Raw genomic sequence first — 21,833 nt, forward strand, 5'->3', positions numbered from 1 at the left:
AATTTGATTAAAAAAAAAAAAAATCAGAATTGAGCATTAAGACCTGCAGTGTGAACGTAGCCTTAGTGATGCTGAAGACACCCAAAGCTTGCATCCAGGAAACATAAATAGCTGCAAATCTGCCGGTGTGGCCATAAACACCACATTCACCACAGCCCAGGTCGTTTGGGGTGACTATCCTCTGTATGCTCCTTGTCCGGCTCCTCACCTTATGTGCCTCCACTGCAGGCCCAACCACTGAAAAGTGCTGTTCTGTTTCTGAGTCATGTCTGGAACAAGTGATGATCCTTGACATGAAAGTTGGGTCAGCTTCACACAGAAGTTAATGTTTGCTTTGTGAGCAAGTTTGGTGAAATCTCAAATGAGATTCTGCAAAAGATCAGAATGGGACTTTTGTAAGGCGATCCAAACTTAGCAGGAGCAGTTGAAATGGTGAAGAGGTGCATTTGACCCTAAAGAAGACTGGGCCAAATTTGAATCGATTACAGTTTTTTTTCTTTTTATGGGAAAACATGCAACTTGTATACTGTCCAACTTCCTCCCTATCATCCTCCCCATCTTCTTTTTTTATTCATATTTATGTATTCTAGGTTGTTGTTAGTGCTGCTTTTTTAAACAGCATGTTGTGAGTTACACATACTATATTTCTTTGCACTCATTATCACTGGCTGGCTGAAACAAATCTAAATACAACTAAGGTTAAGTGAAAAAAATGGGTTTTTAAAAAAAATGGTAAATGATGTAAATTGAACTTCATTTATAAATAAAATATGAGGCTTTAACAGGAAACATGGTTGAGCAACAGTGAGCAAGAAAGGAATGAATTTCAAGAGAGTAGTCAATGCCAGATAGAGAGCGGGGGGGGCGAGATAAGGAGGTGAGTCCCACAGACACAGAGGAAACCTCGTATCACAGGAAGTTTCTCTTGCAAATGTCAGATCCTCCTAATCGCGGCTTCGCTTCCCTTTTCAGTCCCTGGAGCTCGACATCATATGAGCACTTACAACGATACCCACAAACCAAAGGGAATCACATGTATACTTACCCATACAGGCAGGCATCCTACATAAACATCACATCCTGCTGGGTTTTAGGTCCACATCAAAGTGGATTATAGGGTGGACGAGCGCTACAGTGACCGCTAGCAGACATAGCACTTATTATTACTGACCTCGATATGTTGACGCCACCCTTGTTTTAAGGAAATGTTGCAATGCTTCATCTTCACAAAAAAGTGCACAAATATGTAGTCTTCTTATATGCCTGTCATTTTCCATTATTTTAAGGTTCATTTTTACTTTTAATCGTATACCGTGCATGCATTTTTACCCGCGTCTGAGGGCTGTCAGTCTTACTTCTGCTGAAGACATGTATTATACCTCTTATAAAATTGAGTCAGCAAAACCTAAACAACTCAGTGCGCCAGTTTTATATGAACCAGTCCTGCAGAAACACTCAAAAGAGAAAAACCAAAAAAACCTCAGCTAATCTGTACTTCCATGCTGCAACATAGAGCTGTCACGGATGAACTAAGAGTAACAGCATCACAGTCAAGTTCAAGTGAGAGAGTGAAGTGGGTGTTGTGTGTGTTGAACCACTTGACTACTGCAGCGATGCAGAGGCCTAGCAGAGGCTGGCTGCTCCCACCTGAAAGTTTGTGTATGTGTCCAAGTGCCTACGCGGGTAAAGAGACCTGCCAATGCAATGCTATTAAATCCACATTAGTGTGTCTATGACAGAGTCTCTCAAACATTTTGTGCCCAAGGCACACCTAAGGAAAAGCCAAAATTTCAAGGCACACTTATATGCATATCTGCACAAAACCACTTCTATGTGATCTGACACATAATCCGTTTGTTTGACTGTATTGTAAGCCAAAGGCACTTTAAACAGCTCATTTGCGGCCGTCTGAGGTTTTCTTTGTCTCTGTAATAAGCTCCACTACAGCACTGATCTCTGCTGCCTTATCAGACACTTTCACACAGTCCAAAAAACAGTCTTACTGCCTCTTGTTGAGATCATGACCTCTTTTGTGGTTTCTTTGAGGGGGAATGTTTGGTTTCCAAGTGTCTATTGAGCTTGCTTGGAACCATGTTAGCATTAACCACCTTGTCCCAACAGATTACACACTTGATCTGAGTAATGCAGACATCCCAGGTCCACTCATAGTCACACACAGGGAGCTTCTGCATACTCTTTAATGAGTAAGATTGTTGATTAACTGCACTGGTAGTTAGTTTTGGGTTGCATCACACAAAAAAGTTTCTTATCTTCCTCTCTGTTAGTTAGAACCTTTGATAAGTCATGCTCTCATAATTTGTACCATCTGGCAACAAAGTGAACAAACTGGGGTTCCTTTTGACAGAAGTTATTTTTAAGAACTTGTCCAGGGCATAGAGCTGAATCTAAATGCAGATTCAGTGAATTAGCAGTTCATTTTTGTTGTATGTTGCAATAACAATTAAAGTATTTGTGCTTTGAGGCAGAAATGGGACGGGCAGTAGTGGCAACTACTGGTCTAACAGTACTTCACACACTTAACACACATATATTCTCATTTTAAGACTATCTGAAAAGAATTCTTTCGCGATTGTGCTTTATTTCAGTCGTAATTCTGAGTCTGTTTAATACACCAACATGCTGCATTAATATTACTTTGTCAACACGTGTAGCTACATGAATGGGTGTTTCATTGGAGAGGAGAGGTTGCATACAACTGTGAAACCCTGGAGAGATGCTACTAAAAATTGTGTACGCTTCCAGCAGCAATGCAAGGAGAAAGTCTAAAGAGGGAGGAGGTGTGGAGAAGAAAACAGGAAAAGGAGAAAATTAAAACCATACTCTATATCCCTTCCTGGAAATACTACACCCCTTTCAGAGGATTTTCTTAGAATTTGCTTTTGCTACTGTATGGCGAGGAAAATTAAAGCACAGTCAGAAATAGTGAGTTCTTTCAAAGTGGAAGCAGTAGTTTGTGTGTTCTGGGTCAGGGATGAGAAAGAGCTGTATTACAGGAATAGTGTAAAATAGGAGTAGGTGGGCTGTCTTGGCTTTAACTCAAGAGTGCGACAGTTATAAAGAAGGTGTGTGTGTATATGTGTGTGTTCTAATGTGTTTATTCTGGGGGGGCGCTGAGTTTATACTGGCCTTACTGCAGCAATACTGGCTGCAGAAGGTCCTTATCGCTGTCTATACGCCTACACGACGTGGATGACCATGATTAATGGCAGTGGCAGTGCTCTCTGCCAAAATGCTACTCGCTTTGTGAAGAGACTACACAGAAAATGCTAAAAGAACCAGTTCATTCCTCCTTCCATCTCTGCCAGTCAGAATGAGACGTTTACCTGGACAGAGAGTCGGATGTGATAGCGCTGGGCTCACAGACACAGCGCAGATGCCAAAAGGCTGTCGGCAACAGAGAAGTTAAGACAAGTCCAGTGTGTGTGTGTATGTTTAAATGTCTGCAAGCAAAACAGAATAAGAATCAGTAAGAGGGGACCAAGAAGCAGACTGAACTAAGAGAAGATTAGATCGAATGATGGAGAGGCAGACATAAGATGTGATGATGGAATAAAGCTCTACTGACAATAGGATTTAAAAGACATAAGATATCTTCCCCCAACGCCATATACTTTATCAGACTCTGTCCCACAACAGGGACACTCATCTACCAAAGGCAAACAACTGGAACCCTCCACATTTTCAGATTTGTTTTAAAACATTAAGTACGTATTGAAATGAAGTGTGAACATGAAGCAAGTGTCCAAATAAACACTCTCGATTTCAAATGGTGCTTGAATTTGTTAGTGCCACCAATTGCTTGGTTTCCTAGCAACTTGCTGGCTCTTGTGTTTTTAACTACGAGTCTGAACTGGTCATGAGAACTAAATCACTTATCTGATAATACAGCTTTCTCCTAAAGTTTAAAAGCATACAATTTAAGTTAACTGACACCTCTAAATTGGCTGTAGGTGAGGTATCTATAGTGCTTAAGTGTGTGGAAAAAATGCTATATGAAAAAATAAATTGCTTTGAGTGATCCTTGAGGGTATAAAAGTATAAATAGCAGTCTATTCTATCCCAATGATAAGGAAAAATTAATGGATTATTACGTGTCTAGCAAATTTGACAATTAAACTGTTTTTCATATTTAGCTTAACTGAATTGTCTCCTCCTGGATTATGTGTTTATCTTGAATCAAAACTACGATATGTGAGCCACACATGAGAACCATGTATCTAGGCTCTCAGCACATGTACTGTTAAATAATTTACATGAAAAATAACCACATCTTAGCCAATGTGTCACAAGACAAGGCACGTAGACCATTAAGCAATTGAGAAAAACATAGCAGGAATATAAGGAGGGATGGAGTTCAAATGTTCCCTAAAACTGAGGCCCCCTCTCATTTCTAAGGCCTGTGTCTGCTCAGTCGAGAGGTCAGCTGAGTAGGTGGAGCAAGGAGATAAGCCTATCTGTGACTGTGTCCATCACACTCCTGAAGACACCAACAGACACAACAGAAAATGACCAGACACCAGATGGCAAGTAAAGAAAGACTCCTTTTTACTCATTCCTTACTATCTCCTTCTATCTATTGGCTGGACCTGCAGTTCTCAGTAGGGACACTTTGATAACATGGACCATGATTGAATACCAACTAAATACACCCAGATTGTAGTATGTCATAAACTAAACAAAGCTGGGGCATACCATGGAAGACAAAAGAACAGAAACTAAAGAGGAAAAATGGGGGAGGAGAGAAAAAAAAAAGTGTATTTCTAAGTCTCTCTGTACGATGAGGGGGTGTAAGAGGAGAGGGGCTGTAAAAAAGAAAAGGAGGAGGTGGTGGGGGCGTTCCTGTTGGCTCAGCGCTTGATTAACACCAGGCCTGACAGGAAATAACCCGGCCAGTTCAGCGCCAGGAGAGCTTCCATCTGGTATCGAGGCTGAGTCCTCCACCCAGGAGAACTCCGAACTGAGCAAAAGTGAATGAAACCGTTTCACTTCCAGGACTGCTGAGAATAATTCCACTGCTTGTACAGGACACTGCTGCAAACACTGTCATTCTGTTCCTGTTGTTTGAGGTCAAATGAGGCAAAAGCAGTGGAAAGCTGTGGTCTTTCAGTCTAGACCTCGATAATCAAGATCACCTTCTTTTACTTTATCAGTACTCAGTGTGGCTATTCGGTTACTTGAACATTCAGTGACGTGAATGAGGTGAAAGTTAGACTCCGCTGATTCAAAAAGTTACTTAGGATGGTTGCGGAAGGGAGGAAAGGGGACAGTTTAGGGAGGAAAGCGGGTACATTAGGAGAGGTCATCTTTCACTGCTGACTGGAATTCTAAATGTAAACAAGTTCTTCCGCACCAACAGATAAAACGCAGATATACTGTAAAACCGAGTGGGTCTGGTGAAAAACTGGTGACTCACATGCAGGCATCGTGAACTACACGTCTACACTTATTCATGAATACTTTTTGAGCCATGACCATGAAACTGCAGAAAAATCACACGGAGACCTCCGCAGACTCAAACAAAAACATCCTCCGAAGCCTTATTTAAATTCTTCTGCAGGCTGTAAAGCAGAAACCTATGTGTGTAAGTACCGACCCGAAGATGTGTTTGTGCAGAGAGGCATGCAGGTTTCGATCAGCCTCCTCAGCCGGCTCGCTGTCCAGAGGTCAAAGCGCAACCCACGCCTGCACTGACGCGTGCGCAGAGGCCATGGGCCGCGGTCTCATTTAGAGTCCCTCAGGAGCCAGCCTCTATGAGTCTCTGGTATGCATTTCTTCCTTTGCTTTGTTTAGCAAGCATGTGTGTATGTATTTGCAAGTCTGTGTGGGATCTCGATAGTCTCCTTTTTCATCAAGCCTAATTCCCAGCAGAGATATAAGTGCTTACAAGCCTTTTATGATGTGCATTTCCTGTCATAAATAAGAAGCAGAGGGATTCTCCGACGAGCGCTAACACACTCCATAAAGCAAACAGAGGTGTAAACTCCACACTGGGCCAGTTCTGTGAAATCCACCCAACAAACAGCAGCTACTGCTGACTAAAATGATTTGCTGCCGAGTGATCAGATCACAGGTATCATTTACAATTCATGCAGTCAGTACACTTAACAGTCTCAGAAAAAAGTCTTAAAACTGTTATGCAAATATGCCTCCTCCCAATGGACTTTTTTATTGAGTCTTCTAATGTGATTGAAATAGTGGACTTTTGAGTATAAGTATAATAATAACAAAAAGTATAATATGCAGCAATATGCAACTAAATGTGGATCCATCCATCCATCCATAGACAGCAGTGGCAAGTGAAACACCAAAAACAGGATTCAATACTTAATAGCTTTGAAAAGGTTTACTAGTTTTGAACATAGAGACCAAACAATACAAGAAAAGAAAATCAAAGTAATAAATAGTTTATATGAACAGGGAAGCAGTTGATTAACCCTGAATGAAAGTTGCATGAATGTAGAAGCTTTAAACATACCACAAAAAAATTCTATGAAAATCCATGAAAAGGTCTACTTTTAAAAGATTTCTTCTTTTTCCCATTAACAAGTATAATCACTTTCAGCTTCCTAGACTTTATGTCATCAATACGTTGTTATTTGAAACACAACATATCTTTTCAATTCAATGGACGACATGCCAAGAAAATGTTACGAGAAACTGAAGCGAAGACAGACAGAAGCTCTGGGCTGATTTCTCCACAAAGCATCTACACATTTTCCCTTTAGCCCTGTCAAAGGGCAGGTATATCACGTAGCTAGCAGGAAATAAGAAAAGGTATAGTATCTGGAGGCAGTGCTGAGAAGCAACCACAGTGTTGACTTGGGAACAGATTTCTTGGGTGCTAGACTCTGGGGCTCATCAAGCTCTGTGTGTGGCCCAGCCTGCTAACCAGGCCTGCCTGGCCCGGCAGTGAGGACTCTGATGAGCTTTTGCTAATTAAAGCCTGAACTCCAAATCTTGAGCTTATCTGATGAAGTGAACTAGAGAGAACAACGCCACAGGCTGCTTTGTTCACCCTGGGGCGTACAGTTTTCACCTCATATATGTATGCATGTGTGTTTGTATAACAGTAGCGGAAGTAAAGAGAGACCACCAATTAAAAATAATTGGGACTAATTTCATAAACATAGCGCAACAGGGGGAATATATTTAATCAGGCGTAATCATTAGACTAACTTATGCTCCACTTCCCCCCTGCAACCAGCTAGGTGCTTAAGGGAGGAGAAGAGAGAAAGGAGAGATGTAAGGAGGCAGAAAAGGGGGAGAAATGGAAAAAGGAAATATAAAAACAAAGAGAAGTAAAGTTTAAAAACTAGGCAGAGCGTGTTGGTGGCCAGAGTTATGTGAGATCCCTTTCATGTCCCTTGACTGGCCCATGCTGCTGTGCCAACCCAAACAGCAGCATTGGGGAGGTCCGAGTCTCCGACTGCTCCCCTCTTCCTTACCCTGTGCACACCCCACTGACAGGATGAATAACAAACAAAATGTGCGACTGAGAAACAGAGTGAGAGAGGAGAACATGTCGTGAAACCATTTCAGTTAAGATTTTCCCTAGAAGTTCCCTAGAATACTGTGACTTTCTTTCCTTCTTCTGTCATCGCAGGGAGTAAATCATAAGCATCAGCACAAATTGCGGACTGCCCGCCCTGTACACCCACACACTGACATAAGTATAGACAAACTATGATCCATCATCCGTAGCCAGCTAGATGTCATAGAAAAGGGAATTAAGAACATTTGAATCGGCCTGATTTCTTTTTTTGTCTTCTGCACCCCAATGCTGAGAGAAAACAGGGAAAAACAGAGGGAGTAGGTTTGATTCGGAACCAAAGAAAACCAAAATTTACCAGGGCTGACAGGAAACAAATCCATAAAGCACAAAGGAATGCAAATTTTTTGCTCTCTTACCACCATAAATGTAGTTTTTGCCACAACTGAATGAGGGATTAACAGTAAATGCTCAGAGCTATTTACAACCTACACACATCACACACACCACATCCATATACACTACAGTCTGCCAGCAGCCAATCACATTCTAGACAAACTGGGCTGCTTCTCCAATCCCATCATTTGCTCTCTGTGTGCTGCGTTGCCTACAACCAATCCAGATCGTTCCAGATGTGGTGTTGGCTGCGGAGCATTTGGTTTAAGAGCTCATTTCCCAGTCTGGAATAAGTGGAACAATTTTCTTGGATGAATACTGTTCAGCTCTTTAATCAAATCCATACCCTAATACAACAATACATGCTGCACACACACTGCAATATGTCTACAGTATATAGACACATGCTAAAAATCAAAACAAAGCATCACGGTTTGCACAAATCCAAATTTACAACTTAAAGAAGTGCTGCTACAAGAAATTACTGGTGATATTCTAGCTATTAAATATTAATTTATATCTATTAAAAGGTCTTTAAGGGCTTTAAATCATCCCCTTGCACTGGCCAACATGTTCTCTCACTACCACAAACATTAACACTGCAGTTTATTTTGAGCCAGCCCCATGTTAATGGCCCAGCTGCCATAAATACTTAGTAGTGTGCCAAATCTTTTGCTTAAAATAGCCCCTCAAAATTATAGTATTTACTCCAATTTGAGTAATTTTACTAAAGACAACGCTGGCAAAATGAAATTATTTTCATAACCAATTTTTTTTAAAGGGTTGGGACATATGAACTTGGGTCTCAGTGTCACAGACTAAATGGAAAAGTGAAAAATTATTACACATTGTTGGTAATAATTTCCTGGGATTTTTGATGGGGTATCACAATTAAAATAATTAAATTAGTGAAATTAATTTCTTTAATTTTTGGTTGAAAGAGATTTGTGAATTTGTGACACCTTAATGGGCTTCTTGGTCAACTGTTGCAGCTGCAGTGCTCATTATTAAAATATAACTGTGAGCATAAATACATTTTGGGTCTGACAAATGAAGCCAATAAGGTAACCTGCATTCTTTCTAATGGACAATTCCGCAATCAAGAAAACTGATTATACATAAGGCTTCTTTGCTCTATAACCACATTAAGCACTTCCCACAATGAGTTTATTGTCAGTACTTTTAAGACTTACTGAAGACATTCTGTTCATTTTATATGGCACCCACTAAACGATGTCCACAAATAAAGTAATTTGCTCACTGTGCATCAATTATAACTCAGAGCTGGCTGCTAAAGGACATTCCTGACTCTAGTTATGCAAGAACCCCTAAAATGTGTTGACAAACATTTTAGTAACATGTCAGTAAACTGTAGTCTTGACTCCCATTGCTAGTTCGTTTGATTGCTGGCCTTAAAGTTTTGTTTAACTCATGACCTCACCTTACTGTGTCACTAACATTTAAAAAAAAAAAAAAAAAAAGATTATATTTTGTTGACAGGACTGAAATGTTAGGGTGGTTCCTGAATAGCATTCAAACATTACTATTATGGTATAATTTAGCTTAAGCATTTACATAACATTATTAAACATTTTAGCCAATGGAAAACAGCTGATCTCACAAGTTGAAATGGTCATCTAACTCTTACTGTCTTTCTAATCAATGAGTGTGGGGGTGGGAGCTAACGTAGCAGTACTGCCTAGCACTAGCGCTGTCAGTTCACGAAGAATTTTGGTACTCATAAAGAACAAGTACTGTCGTTTTCAGCATTATGGTTCTGGTTACTTGCCTATGGCCAGCTAGCTTTATCTGCTTAGATGACGACAATAAGATAAACCACCTTTTTTGGAGTGCATCATTCTCAAACATATGAAGCTAAATAAAACCGATGAAAGAGCTTTTTCACAGCTAGCGTGTTCTAGTTTTTAAAAAATCAGTGGAAAAAAAAAAAACGTATTTCATATCCAGAAATAGGAAAAAAAAAGTATGTTTATGCTTTTTCATGTCGAGAATGAAACCTCACCTTGCAGAATCAGATGGAACATATAAACATGTCAAATTTATCATTGACAGTTTATCTATAAAATCATTCAGTATTTATCCAAGGACTAAATAAATGAGTGTGGCAAATGATAATGTATGCTGACTAATATGAGAAGATTTAACTACAAGCTTAGAATTCCCTTTTGTTTGAAAGACGCTGAGTTTTGTCAAGGTACACATATATATGCTACTGTAGAACCGCCTCTGGCTGCCCCGCCCCTGGAAGCTTGTTTACCCCACCGTGGACTCTCGAGCCCTCCCTTTCTTCAAATGTTAGCACTCTCTACAAGACTAGATATTTATCCCTGATGCAAATTTGTGAGTCGAAATCACTCAAGTCATGGGGGGAAAGTTTTTACCACCCCCATTAGCATTAATGTTGGTTTAAAAAAAACGCCAAACATCCACCTTATCCTAACAGAAGCATTCCTCAAACGGTGCTTTACTAACCCTTGCCACACACATGCTGTCTGAATATATTTAAAAGTTAACAGGAGTTTCATGAAAACTAAAGTCCACGGGGGCTGGCAGCAAACATCGAACAGAAAACAATTCCACACGAGGAACACCATTTCCTGAAGATGCTCTTTAATTAAGTTCCCAGAAGGAGGCAGTTAGAAGGGTTAGGGTGTGTTGCTGCTTACTATCACAAACTTATTTGTCCTTATTTCTTACTCCCTTATACTGGCATTCTGGCTTGTGTATATTATTCTTGTGTTTCTGCACTATGTTTGTGCATGCACTGTGTGTTTCTGTGTATCTGCATCGTGTTAGCTAAGCTCTGGCTGTGTACTGTAGCCAAGGGGAACAAAATAAAAGAATTTGTAAAAACATTGTTCTCATGGCGACCAGGTTTCTTTGAATGTCTGGTTTTCATTTGAGTCCTTTAATTGGGGAGAATGTCACAATCAATGTTTTGCTCTGGATGCTGAAAGAGACGACCTCCCGACTCATGTTACCCCAGCCAAGCACTTCATCGACTGCCATAAAACCTTTCTCGCAGACATTCGCGCATGCACACACACAAACACAGACTCAAAGTGAAAAGAGTGCACAGACTGCCAAATTACACTGAATGGGCGAGACGTGCGCAATGTGCGCGCATACACACATTGTTTTTTTTCTGTCTAAAGCACACCTGGCACACCATGACAGGCTAATTTGCAATGAAGTGTTTATAACAGAGAGTCAGGTTTTTAACATGAGCCACATCTCACAGCCTGTGCCTGCCAAGAGGCCCCTCGCCTCTAAACTGCATTGGCCAAGTAGAACAGGAAGAGAGAGAGACCGAGTATAAGAAGGGAAAGAGAGAGAGAGAAAGAGTAAAAATACGAGAGATGTGTCACTAATCTTTATTACTGCTTTACATAGATTTACCAACCCTATATGTACACCATATGACCCCATGTACCATATAAGATGAAAATCCCAATCCCAGTGTAATATTTCAGGGCGTGTGCTAAGGTACAGCCAAAACTAAAAGCAGCGCTAATTATGAACTATGTGGTAGGGGAGGAGAGGCTCAAGGTTAAAGACGCCATTACTCTGGGAGGTACGGTCGGCTGTGGTGTGGAGGTAGACGGTTAATTCATCTTATGAGCTGGCCTTGATCTTCTCTGCCACATGGTTACATGCTCAGCTAAACCAGTGAAATGTCTGGTAAAGTACAGAGACACTCAGAAATCAATATACTCTCACGGACTCATCTAAAATGAGGACTCCCATAGATGCACACATTACAGGTAAATCTTAATATTGTGGAAAGGGAAGCTGTAGGGGTTAAAGGTAGAAGCAATTTCTCTCTCACACTTATCCAAATATACAAAGTTCCCACAGCCGCTTGGCCAGCTGACTAGAAAATGCGTGTAGGTGTGTGTGTGGACTACAGTGTGTGACACGAGAAAAGGATGAAGTGTCAGGACAATGATAAAATTACCCCTATTCCAAGAACTGGGGCAGCAATAAACAAACCATTTGCTCTCATTTTCCTACAGCGCGTCTGCAAAACTGAACAACCGTGATGGCAATAACTTTCTCTCACCAGTCAGTTTCTGAAGCAATGAGCTGAGTTCTGTTTCTCGACTGATGACTAGGGTGAGCGCTCCTATCAGGTCCCTCTCCAGCTTCTCCAGCTCCTCCTCCTCCTCTGTATCATGATCTGCAGGCTGGATCTCATCAGCCAGGGAGTAGAGATAGACCAGCAGGAGGATCAGCTCATCGGGACCTAACTCGTCCTCCCTGAGCCTCAACCCTGACACCGAGGTGTCCTTGCCTCCACGGGGCTTCATCAAAGGCAGCAGCTGTCTCAGCACAGCAGGGAAGTCGGCGTCTCCGAGAGCCTGTTACACGGCACACAAACACATTAAAAAAGTGCTTAGTCAGTGGAATGCAGTTTTTTGAACCTTGCTGGTTTTATTATTTTTAATGACCATACCAAGAAATGACCACCGGCTTATTAAGGATGTTTGTCATAGGAATCATTGGACATGTTTGGAAAACATATTTTCTTGCTGGAAGTGAAATTAAAATATCAATACCAATCTCAAGTTTGCATGCCATATATGAAGCCACCACATTTAACCTGTTAGTTTAATTTAGCTGAAAATCCAAGACTTCTTTAAATGCTGTTTAACTCTAAAGTAGAGGCTTATATTTCCAGAATAAATGACTTCCAAACACTGAACAATTACTTTACACTTTTCAAAAATAGTTTGTTTTCTTTGTTTTAAATGAAACAAAGAAATTTTAATGTGTCACTTGGTGAACATAAAATGGCTAATCATAGGATATATAGAGTGCTTTGAAAAAGTATAATAATCAAATTTAAACATTACACAAAGAGTAAATACTAAACTCAACTCAACTAAATTCAATGTATATCTGACTGGCAACTATAAAGCTAACAAGCTTTAGCAAGAGCATAGCTGTTGCCTTCAAGGCAAGGGTCATATGCAGGGTAGCTGAGTTAGCACTACAACACCCACGCTAATCTGTAATCGTGATTACTGCAAGATGTGCTGGTTCTTACGTTTTCTTTTCTAATGAGCATTTATGTAAACAGGAGATTTACAAAAAAGTTTAAGATATGAAAGGTAACATACAGTTCAACAGTTACATTAGAATCCTTTAGTCAACGCTAAATTTCATATTATTTATTGGCATAGAAAAGTCTGCCCTTTGATAAGAAACTTGCTAATATGGACAATATAATCAATATATCTATATAAATTACACACATTGAACATTGTAGAGCACATCATCTTGGAAATGTATTTTATTTAGAGAATAATAGAAATTTGTTCTTCAAGGAGAATATTGTTTATAATAAAGTACAGATCACACTGACTATATGTTTGACAGTATTGTTTTAAGGGTAATTTTTTCAATGGTACAATGGGAAGTAATCACTTTAATATAATATAATATCGTATAATATTTACAGGCTGTCTTACCTTTGGATTTTGTTGTTTATTTACTGCAGATTTTTAAGTGATTTTTACTAAAATTTGTTTTTAGTATTTTTATCATTTTAATATGGATATGAGACAAAACTCAACAAGTTCAGGACCCTTTATGTTGGTTATTCAGTCACCGTCACAAAGACATCCAAGTCGTAATAAACTGCACTGAATCCTCCTTACTCTTTTAACTAAACTGAAAAATATCAAAATGAAATAAATTTCCAGGATAAAGTCTAAATTTTATTTTTGTTTCAGTTTATTACTTCCACATAAGATACTGTGCAAAAGTCTCGAGCCACCCACACACTTGAATGTCCTCGAGAGGATAAAGAGGTGGTCCAGCGTGTTCCTCCTGAATCTAAGATTCGACTAACAGATGAGCGCTCCTTTCCAGTACTTTGGCATAGACCTTTTAGGGAGGCTGAACAGTATGACCCCCCTGTAGCTGGAGCACACAATTTAAGATTCTCCCTCTCTCAGACAGAGTGAAAAAGCTGCCAATGTCAAAAGAAAAACTTTGAAAGACGTTCAGAAAACTTGAAGAACTTTTGCTCAAAACCATTATAAAACTACAAGTAAGTCTGGCACCTTGGAAGCAAAATATAAAAGTTACTGTTTTGACAGGCCCCCATTGTTCTGATGTCCTAGTTACTCATTTCTACTCCCAGTGGACATTTTACATAAACAAAAATGAAGAATAAATTGCATTGGGAGGTAAACTATTTAATTAAACCACAAGTATACATTCTTAATGACTGACATAAGCGTAAAAATACTGTGTTGCGTTGTAAGTGTTTAAAATCACAGGGACAGAGTGAGTGAGCTCATCGTTCCATTTGCTAATTTTACAACTCTGGGTGGCTGATGTAACGCTTAATTTTGTTTTATTCTTTTGTTGGATTTGCTCGGGTACCGAACTATTTTTTCCCCTCTCTTTCTATCACAAATGCACACATACAAAGACACGCACTCACAAAGCCAACATTTGGAGCAATGTTTAGGTGCAGTGACCTGTTTTTGTGAGCCTGTCTGAGCAGGTCTGAATAGTCGGGGCCTCACGATGGTTGGATGGCATTCTGATCCAACATGCTGCAGATCACGGGACCGTTTACAGAACACTGGCTACTCTCACAACAAGGGTGAGCTCACAGACCTATAAAACAAGGGTGTGGATCTAATCTGTCCGATGAACAGCATGAAATTCAAATGGGAAAAAAAGGGCTGAAGGCCCAAAAAGAGGAAAACAGAGAGAAGAAAGACTCACAACAGAGGGAATAGTCAAAAAAAGCAATGTAGAAAAAGGGCTAAGAAAGATACTAAGGTAATAAATGAGTAATTAAACTTCAGATGATAGCATAAAAGGGGGGCTGAATGTTAATAGAGGATATTATGTTTGTGTTGGCTATAGCTACAAATGCCCACATGGATATATTTCATTTTGACAAGACATTCCTTTGTAAAGACATTTGTGTTTCTTTCACCAAGACAAACAGGCCTTCAGAATGAGCAGCTCTCGATGTTGTGGTGGGCCCAGTGGGGGGATCCTGTATCTGACCCAGAAGATCTCCTCACTGAGCCAAAGATGCAATACAGCCCAGAGATGGTAAGCCAAAGCCACAGAGCTGACTGACTGTCCCTTGTCACACCAAACAATTATGTCAGTATAAGGTCACCTACGATGATGCCAGTGAAGTATTTGATTTCATGCATCATAAATAACTTAATATGAATGAAAGTGGCAAGAAAAGACCCCGTTGAAGGTGAATTAATCAGTATCATTCACGTCCTTTAAACATGCAGGTATCACAGAAACACTCTTGTTAAGTCTCTTCACTCCAACGAGGCCCCCTTCCTGCATCAGACCCCGGCCAACCACTCGGCCCTGGGGACCGTTCAAACACAATCCCACCACACATTTTTCTTCTTAAACATTGTGAAATCAAATACCTCTCCAAGCTGCTCTCATTTGAACTGCCAAACAATGCTTGGGATCTTTCCCTCGCTCGTTTCGCTTGCGGACGGCAGTGAGGAAAGACAGACAAAGAACATTATGGCTTTCTTGCTGAAATGCAAACTGCTGAGCACTTTCACCCTCCTCTCTAACTTTAGAACAAATATTGATTTCTAACACTTCTGTCTATACCATGACGCTCAACCTGATCTTTTAGGTTTGAAAAGAAGCGTGTCACTGTCAGCAAATTACATTTTCATTTTGACCACAGTTGGCTTGAAAAGGTACCTGTTGCCATGTAACTTTGGCATCAGAAGCTTTCAGCATATGGTACTGCAGAGAAAGCTGAAAGGGGAGCTCTGGAGTGTTTCTGGGGCCCTACAAAAACTACCTCACTCAAACAGTGTACTACAAGTGTAGAAGATTCTGTGTTCACAGAAAAGTATTTAGTTTTTTAAATGTATATATGGCTCCCATGTTGCACTCTCGCTTCATTTTAAATAGACTTTGTGGCTATTTCTGTTTGGAGTTTGCGTGTCCTCCCATCTGGCTTCTTCCCACAGTCCATGAATGTCAAAGATATGAATGTTAGGTTAACTGGTGATTATGAATTTTCCATAGGTGTGAAATTGAGCAAATATAGTTATTTGTATATCCTGCCTCTCATCCCATGACAGTTGGGATAGACACCAGAGCCACCATGAGATGGAAAAGCTGAAAAAAAATGGATAGACGGATGAACATGTGGTTACCAACCTTTATGGCTTGTGGCCTTTTCAAATGGAGCAATGGCCACTGTGACAGATCGTCATACTTTTTGGCCACAGTGTGGGTTTTGTTTCTTACATTGATGTATTTGGGTGAAAAAAATTGAAAACCCCATCCTTTTTCTTCTGCTTATCCAATTTGGAGTTGTGGGTGACGGATGCGGGAGCCTATCCCAGCTGGCATGGAGTAAGAGGCAGGGTATACCCAGGACAGATCGCCAGTCTGTCTGGGCTAACAGAGAGAGAGAGAGAGAGAGGGAGACAACCATTCATACTCATATGTGAGCTCTCCCTTAGAGAAAGGGCGAGGACCTCAGTCATTCAGGAGTGAATCAAAGTGAACCCGCTGGGCATCAAATGGGTCAGTTGAGGTGGTGTTACAGGTGTTTCTGGCATGTGCAACCCGGAAGTAGCTCGAAGGATTGTAGCTTTTAACTGGCTTGGGAACACCTTGGTATTTCCACAGAAGTGCTGAAGGCAGGTAGGGAGCGCCGGACATTTTTACTTAGACTGCTGCCCCCTGCTGTAGAAAATGAAAGGATGTATTTGGATCTCTATTAGCTCACAAGAATTACACATGATAATTTAGAAAGTCAAATGAAATGCATGCTGTGTATTCATCCAATGAGCTTCTGATTTTTAAATATCATGGACTTTTGACGCATCTTATTGGAATTAACACAGTGGCATAGATCACCTACAGACAGTCAGGGACAAAACATGTTTTGCTACATAAGCAGAACAGCAACTACGAGATATCAAAACTTGTGCAGTCTACACTCGCGTCATTTTTCAAATTTGTACAAATCAACCAAGTATTCCTTCCCTAACCATATGTATAAACTGTGTACTGCTATGTGCATGTGTTTTCACATTCAAGACAAGTGTGCACTTCAACTGAGTCCTTTCAAGCGCTCTATAAAAGCTGCTGTCAGCTGCATACCATGGCGCCAGATCAGGAAATAGAAGTCTTGGTACAGAATTGGGACTGAGCTGAGTGAAGCTGAGTGGGACCTCTGAGTAAAACCTTCTCCAAGTTAAATTCAACAATAGCCAACTCACAGCTCTGGCACACAGGATAAGTGGAAATGTGGTGGTGAACTGTACACCTCTGTGAACATGATGGAGTGGAGTAAACCACGCTTTCAGTAGAAGTTTGGGTCAGACAGAAGTGTTTCACTCAGATTATTCCAGAAGATAATTTAACCACAAAGGTAGATTAAAATGCAAAGTAGGACTTTACAAAAGAAACAATAAGATGGTGAGCAGTGCAACCTCCAAGTTCTGGATCTCATACAGCTTTTAAGTACTTCTTACTGGTTTACAAATCACAGCATCAGCAATCTAACGCTCTAAAAATGACCACCTAAGCTCATTTTATGCAAAGGTGTATTTAATTTAAGTGCAATTATCCAGCATATGAGTTATAAGAGCTCAGTACTTATCTAAACTCAGTTAGAAAAAACCCCAGCACCTTCCCAGGAAATTCTGCAAGATATACACCCAATGACAGAAAGATGGCTAAATCTGTGACACGCATGTCTGTGAAAGAGTGTAGATTTAGGGGCAGCCTTACTACCGTAATAGCAGGAAAATAGCATTATTATTATTATTATTATTAAAGACAATTACTGAATCCACGGCCTCTGCTGCCATGCTCTAATGTGACCATTATATACAATTATAGAATAACAATGGCATTACTCTGTCAAAACAAAGCTAATTTTAGGGCTTGCAATTACTCAGAGAAAGCCATTACTTTAAATTACTCTAGTTTCTTATCATGACATAGTATTTCCCTAAGAAAAGCTGACTTTGGATAAAAATATAGAAACTGTCTTTGTTCTCCAAATGGACTCAGGACATTGGCTAATGCAAAGTTTGCCAGTGGGCTATTGGTAGAAAGCTGAAACATCACCAGCATCTTGCTCAGACCTTTGCACCAATCATTAGGTCGCTCTTGCTTATGTTCTGGTTTAAATATGTCTGCCAGTGATTGACAGATTGCTGTTTGGCAACTCCAACAATCCTGGAGTCCATAAAGGCTCAATCTCGTCCAATCACAGAGTCGGGCCAAACTCCGCCCAAGCCTAGTGCTGCCTGCACAGGAAACCAGCTCCAGATGCAGCCCCTGGAGGAAGGTGAGTGTTTCAGATGCAGTGCAGTGCACTAACCAGAACCAGGCCTCACTTGCATTGCTCCCTGCCTGCACAATGAACCTTTTTCTGGGCCTGAGGGCAGGGGGAGGGGTGGGTGTCGGAGGTGTGGGTCCTTGTGGGAGCATGAACCAAGTTGGCTATAGGTCAGTTGTTCTAGTCGACCAAAGACTCTCTGGCCAGAACTCACCTCAAAGGGTTTTCAGACAGTTTATCATTACCATAGGAACCAGGAAAAAAAAAACTAATTTGAATTCTTTTGGAAAAGCACACATGTGCTTCATTTGCAAATATATAATCACAACCAATTTGCATTCACAAATAACACGCAAAGCTGGAAGGGATACAAGCAAACTTCTAAAAACAAAACACATAAATCCTCGGGGAAAGAAGACAGCAACTAAAGTTTGCCTCTAAATTATGTAATGCAAGCTTACCATTGATTTGTAATAGAACAGCTGGAAGACAAACAAAGTCTTTACCCTTAGAGAGACTGGAAGGATTCTGCACATGTAAACAACACCAAAAATTAATGCAAACTCACATTCTGTTAATGAGCATGCCTTATCTAAGCCTGCTGGCACGAGTGCACGTGTGCAGTATCTCAGCGGAGACACCTGGTCATTGTAACCTGCTGTGATGACAATGACGGATCCGAGAATGGGTTTACCGTTTATTAAAAGGCGGAAATTTGCCTTAAGTTAAGAAGGAATGGAAAAATATAGTTTATCTCTGGATCTCTTAACAGCCATTATTCTGTCTTGTGTGAAAGGTTGTGGACATTGTATCAGATTTTTAGCCAGAACAACGGAAACAGGACTTTAAACACAAAGAAGAGCAAGTGTGCACATAAGATCATAGATATACTGACCAGAGGAAGATCAACTTAAATCACTCAGTTTTCTGCAAAATGAGTTTGAATTTTATTTATTCAACCCATCCTTTTGTCTTCCTAATCAGGAAACAAGCAATAAATTAGCCATAGAAATTAAGTCCGATTGTGTCTATTTATATACAAGACATTTAAAGCCACTTTATACTATAAGATTTTTATCAGCAAACATTTGCACAGTTTATTTGTCTTTGTCTATTTTTTGTTTTCACAAAACATCATTCAGTTTGGCTAATTTTTCAGAGGTTGAGACAGGCCAAAGATGTGGATTGTGCTAACTACAACATCCGAAAGCCTGAGCGGTTCCCTACCTTCTAAAGTGTTAGGTTTCAGCTGTTCAGAAGCTGTACTAAATTACAAATACATCTTACTTTTGCTGCTCGCGTACTTTGATGTAAGTCATGACCAGTGTTGGGTAAGTTACTTTAAATTAGTAACTTAGTTACATTACTAGTTACTTCTCTAAAAAAGTAACTCAGTTACTTCAAGTTACTCGTTACTTTCAGAGTAACTAGTTACTAGGGAAAGTAACTTTGGTTTTACTCAGAATTCTCTTGTTAATGTGTTGCTTCCGTAACTGGATACCCAGCCAGATTGCCAGTCTTCTAGCTTGCTTACTTGCCACAAGTGCACTGTGCCACCTACCAACAGAAAGGAAAAAATAATGTGCACATTTCCACGAGAGAAATCCCACGCCTGGACCGTCGTTGACCGCCGCCATGATTCTAGCCTGCTTTTTACATCCAACACAAAAACTGCAGTCGTGGTGCTTTTGATTGTACTCAGAACTTGGAAATTCTGCCTTCTGAATAGGAAGATGTAGGTAACACCAGACTGCAGATGAGCTGCATACAGAGCTGGACTGGGACAAAACAATCGTCCCGGGCATTTTGACTAGAGACCGGCCCACCATTATAGGAAAAATCATAAAGCCTTTGAATGAAAATAAACGCTGTTGTGACAGTGATGTACACTGTTCTGATGGTATATATGTATCAATCTATCAATTGTTTGTTGTAAGACTCAGATAATTATTTTTTTAAAAGCGAGACATTTTAAATGAGAATAATAAAGAAAAGTATTTCCTTGTGCCCCCCTTTCCCTGTTAATGCCCTACCTGGCCCCCTGGCAACACTTTGCTAGATCCGCCCCTGCACAGTTACCAGCTGTCAGCTACGTAGAAAAGGATGCTGGTGTTATTTGTCTCTCAGAAACAGCTCATAACTTCCCTTCAACTCATTCATGTCACCTAAAAGGTAAACCTGTTTCTCCATCACCTGTTCAGCTCTGATGATTCAGTAAGGACATCTCCTGGTTTCATCTGCATGTTTCCCTCTCACCAGATAACCAAACCGATATCATGACCAGCAGCTTTACAGCTGTGGCTCCAGCAAACATCAGCTGATACTAGAAATTAATATTAAATAAATTCTAACAACAGCTGATCAAGCTTAAACGTGCTGCTGTTGTTTAACGCGACCTCCGCTGGTTTCCTCTTTCTGGCGCAAAGTGGGCGATAAACAAACAAGAGAGAAAAGCCGATCAGCTGATCATTGATCAGTTTCGTGATTGAAGTAGAAACAGGAGAGAATGAGAGAAGAAGAGGCAGCTGTGCAGCTTCAGCTTTGTGTCTTTTTCATTGTAGCTGAAGTCCGGGACAAACTGTGTTCCTTTTCACCTCAGTACGAAACGCGTAATATTTTCTCTGAATACCAGACGATTCTGTTTTTTATGGGACGGTTGGCAACTCTAATAATTAACCGTATGAACAAAATAAAGTTCAACATCAGTAACATAGCACCCACCCAGCTGTATAGAAACTCCGTCATGCTAGCTAGCACGCAGTACGAAAATGTCAGCATACCGAAAATAAACTCCACCTAAACTTGGTTTATATCTGACTCCGATAGACTGCAGGTCATAACTTCTTACCTGAAGTTCAGTTCACCTGACACGCGGACCGGCGGCCGCTTCGGGTCTCTCCTCTTGCCTCCCTTTTCCTTCATCCACCTGCTGGCCTCCACCACTTGCTAATGTTATTGAATCTGTGGAAGCTCCGCGATATCCACCACACGAAGTAACGAGTAACGAGCCTATCTAAATCCCAGTAACGAGTAACGCGTTCCTGGTTTTGGCATAATAACTAGTTACCGTGCTCGTTACCACAATAATAACGTAGTTACTGTAACGCGTTACTTAATAACGCGTTAGTCCCAACACTGGTCATGACTCTGACGTACAAAATGTAAATGGAAAAACAAGTAGCTCTAATTGTGGAGCAATCATAACAAGGAAATATATTTGTCAAAGAGATTCTCTGGTCAAGACTCAGACAACAGAACAGAATAAATGCTGCATACAACAGGTTCTACCTCTTCTGCATGGCAACCAACTTTACTTTTTTTTTTTTTTTTTTTTTAACACTCATTTTTGACTGAAAGTAGCACCTTATGAACGTTTTGTGTACTCAGGTACTACACCACATATCCTGCCACCACAAGTAACTACAGGTATTGCCACATTCACCAGGGCTGAAATTTTAAGGATTACAATTGTCACCACTCTCTTCTCTAGACGTATCATCATCCAGGTGACCTGGTAATGTAACAAAAATGTTTGAGGGGAAAGCAGACCAAGATTTTCTTTCATGCAACTCT

At 40.4% G+C, this 21,833-nt stretch overlaps 1 protein-coding gene across 1 annotated transcript in view; it reads right to left on the reverse strand.

Moving 5' to 3' along the window:
• Positions 1-21,833, reverse strand: part of scfd2 (sec1 family domain containing 2) — a 105,436-nt gene that overhangs the window by 41,561 nt on the left and 42,042 nt on the right. Inside the window, exon 5 of the mRNA XM_003439765.5 lies at positions 11,991-12,288. Within this exon, the coding sequence (XP_003439813.1) occupies positions 11,991-12,288 (298 nt within the window). The remainder of the gene's footprint in view (positions 1-11,990; positions 12,289-21,833) is intronic.

Source organism: Oreochromis niloticus, linkage group LG23 (assembly GCF_001858045.2).
Source record: "Oreochromis niloticus isolate F11D_XX linkage group LG23, O_niloticus_UMD_NMBU, whole genome shotgun sequence".
Lineage (NCBI taxonomy): Eukaryota > Metazoa > Chordata > Actinopteri > Cichliformes > Cichlidae > Oreochromis > Oreochromis niloticus.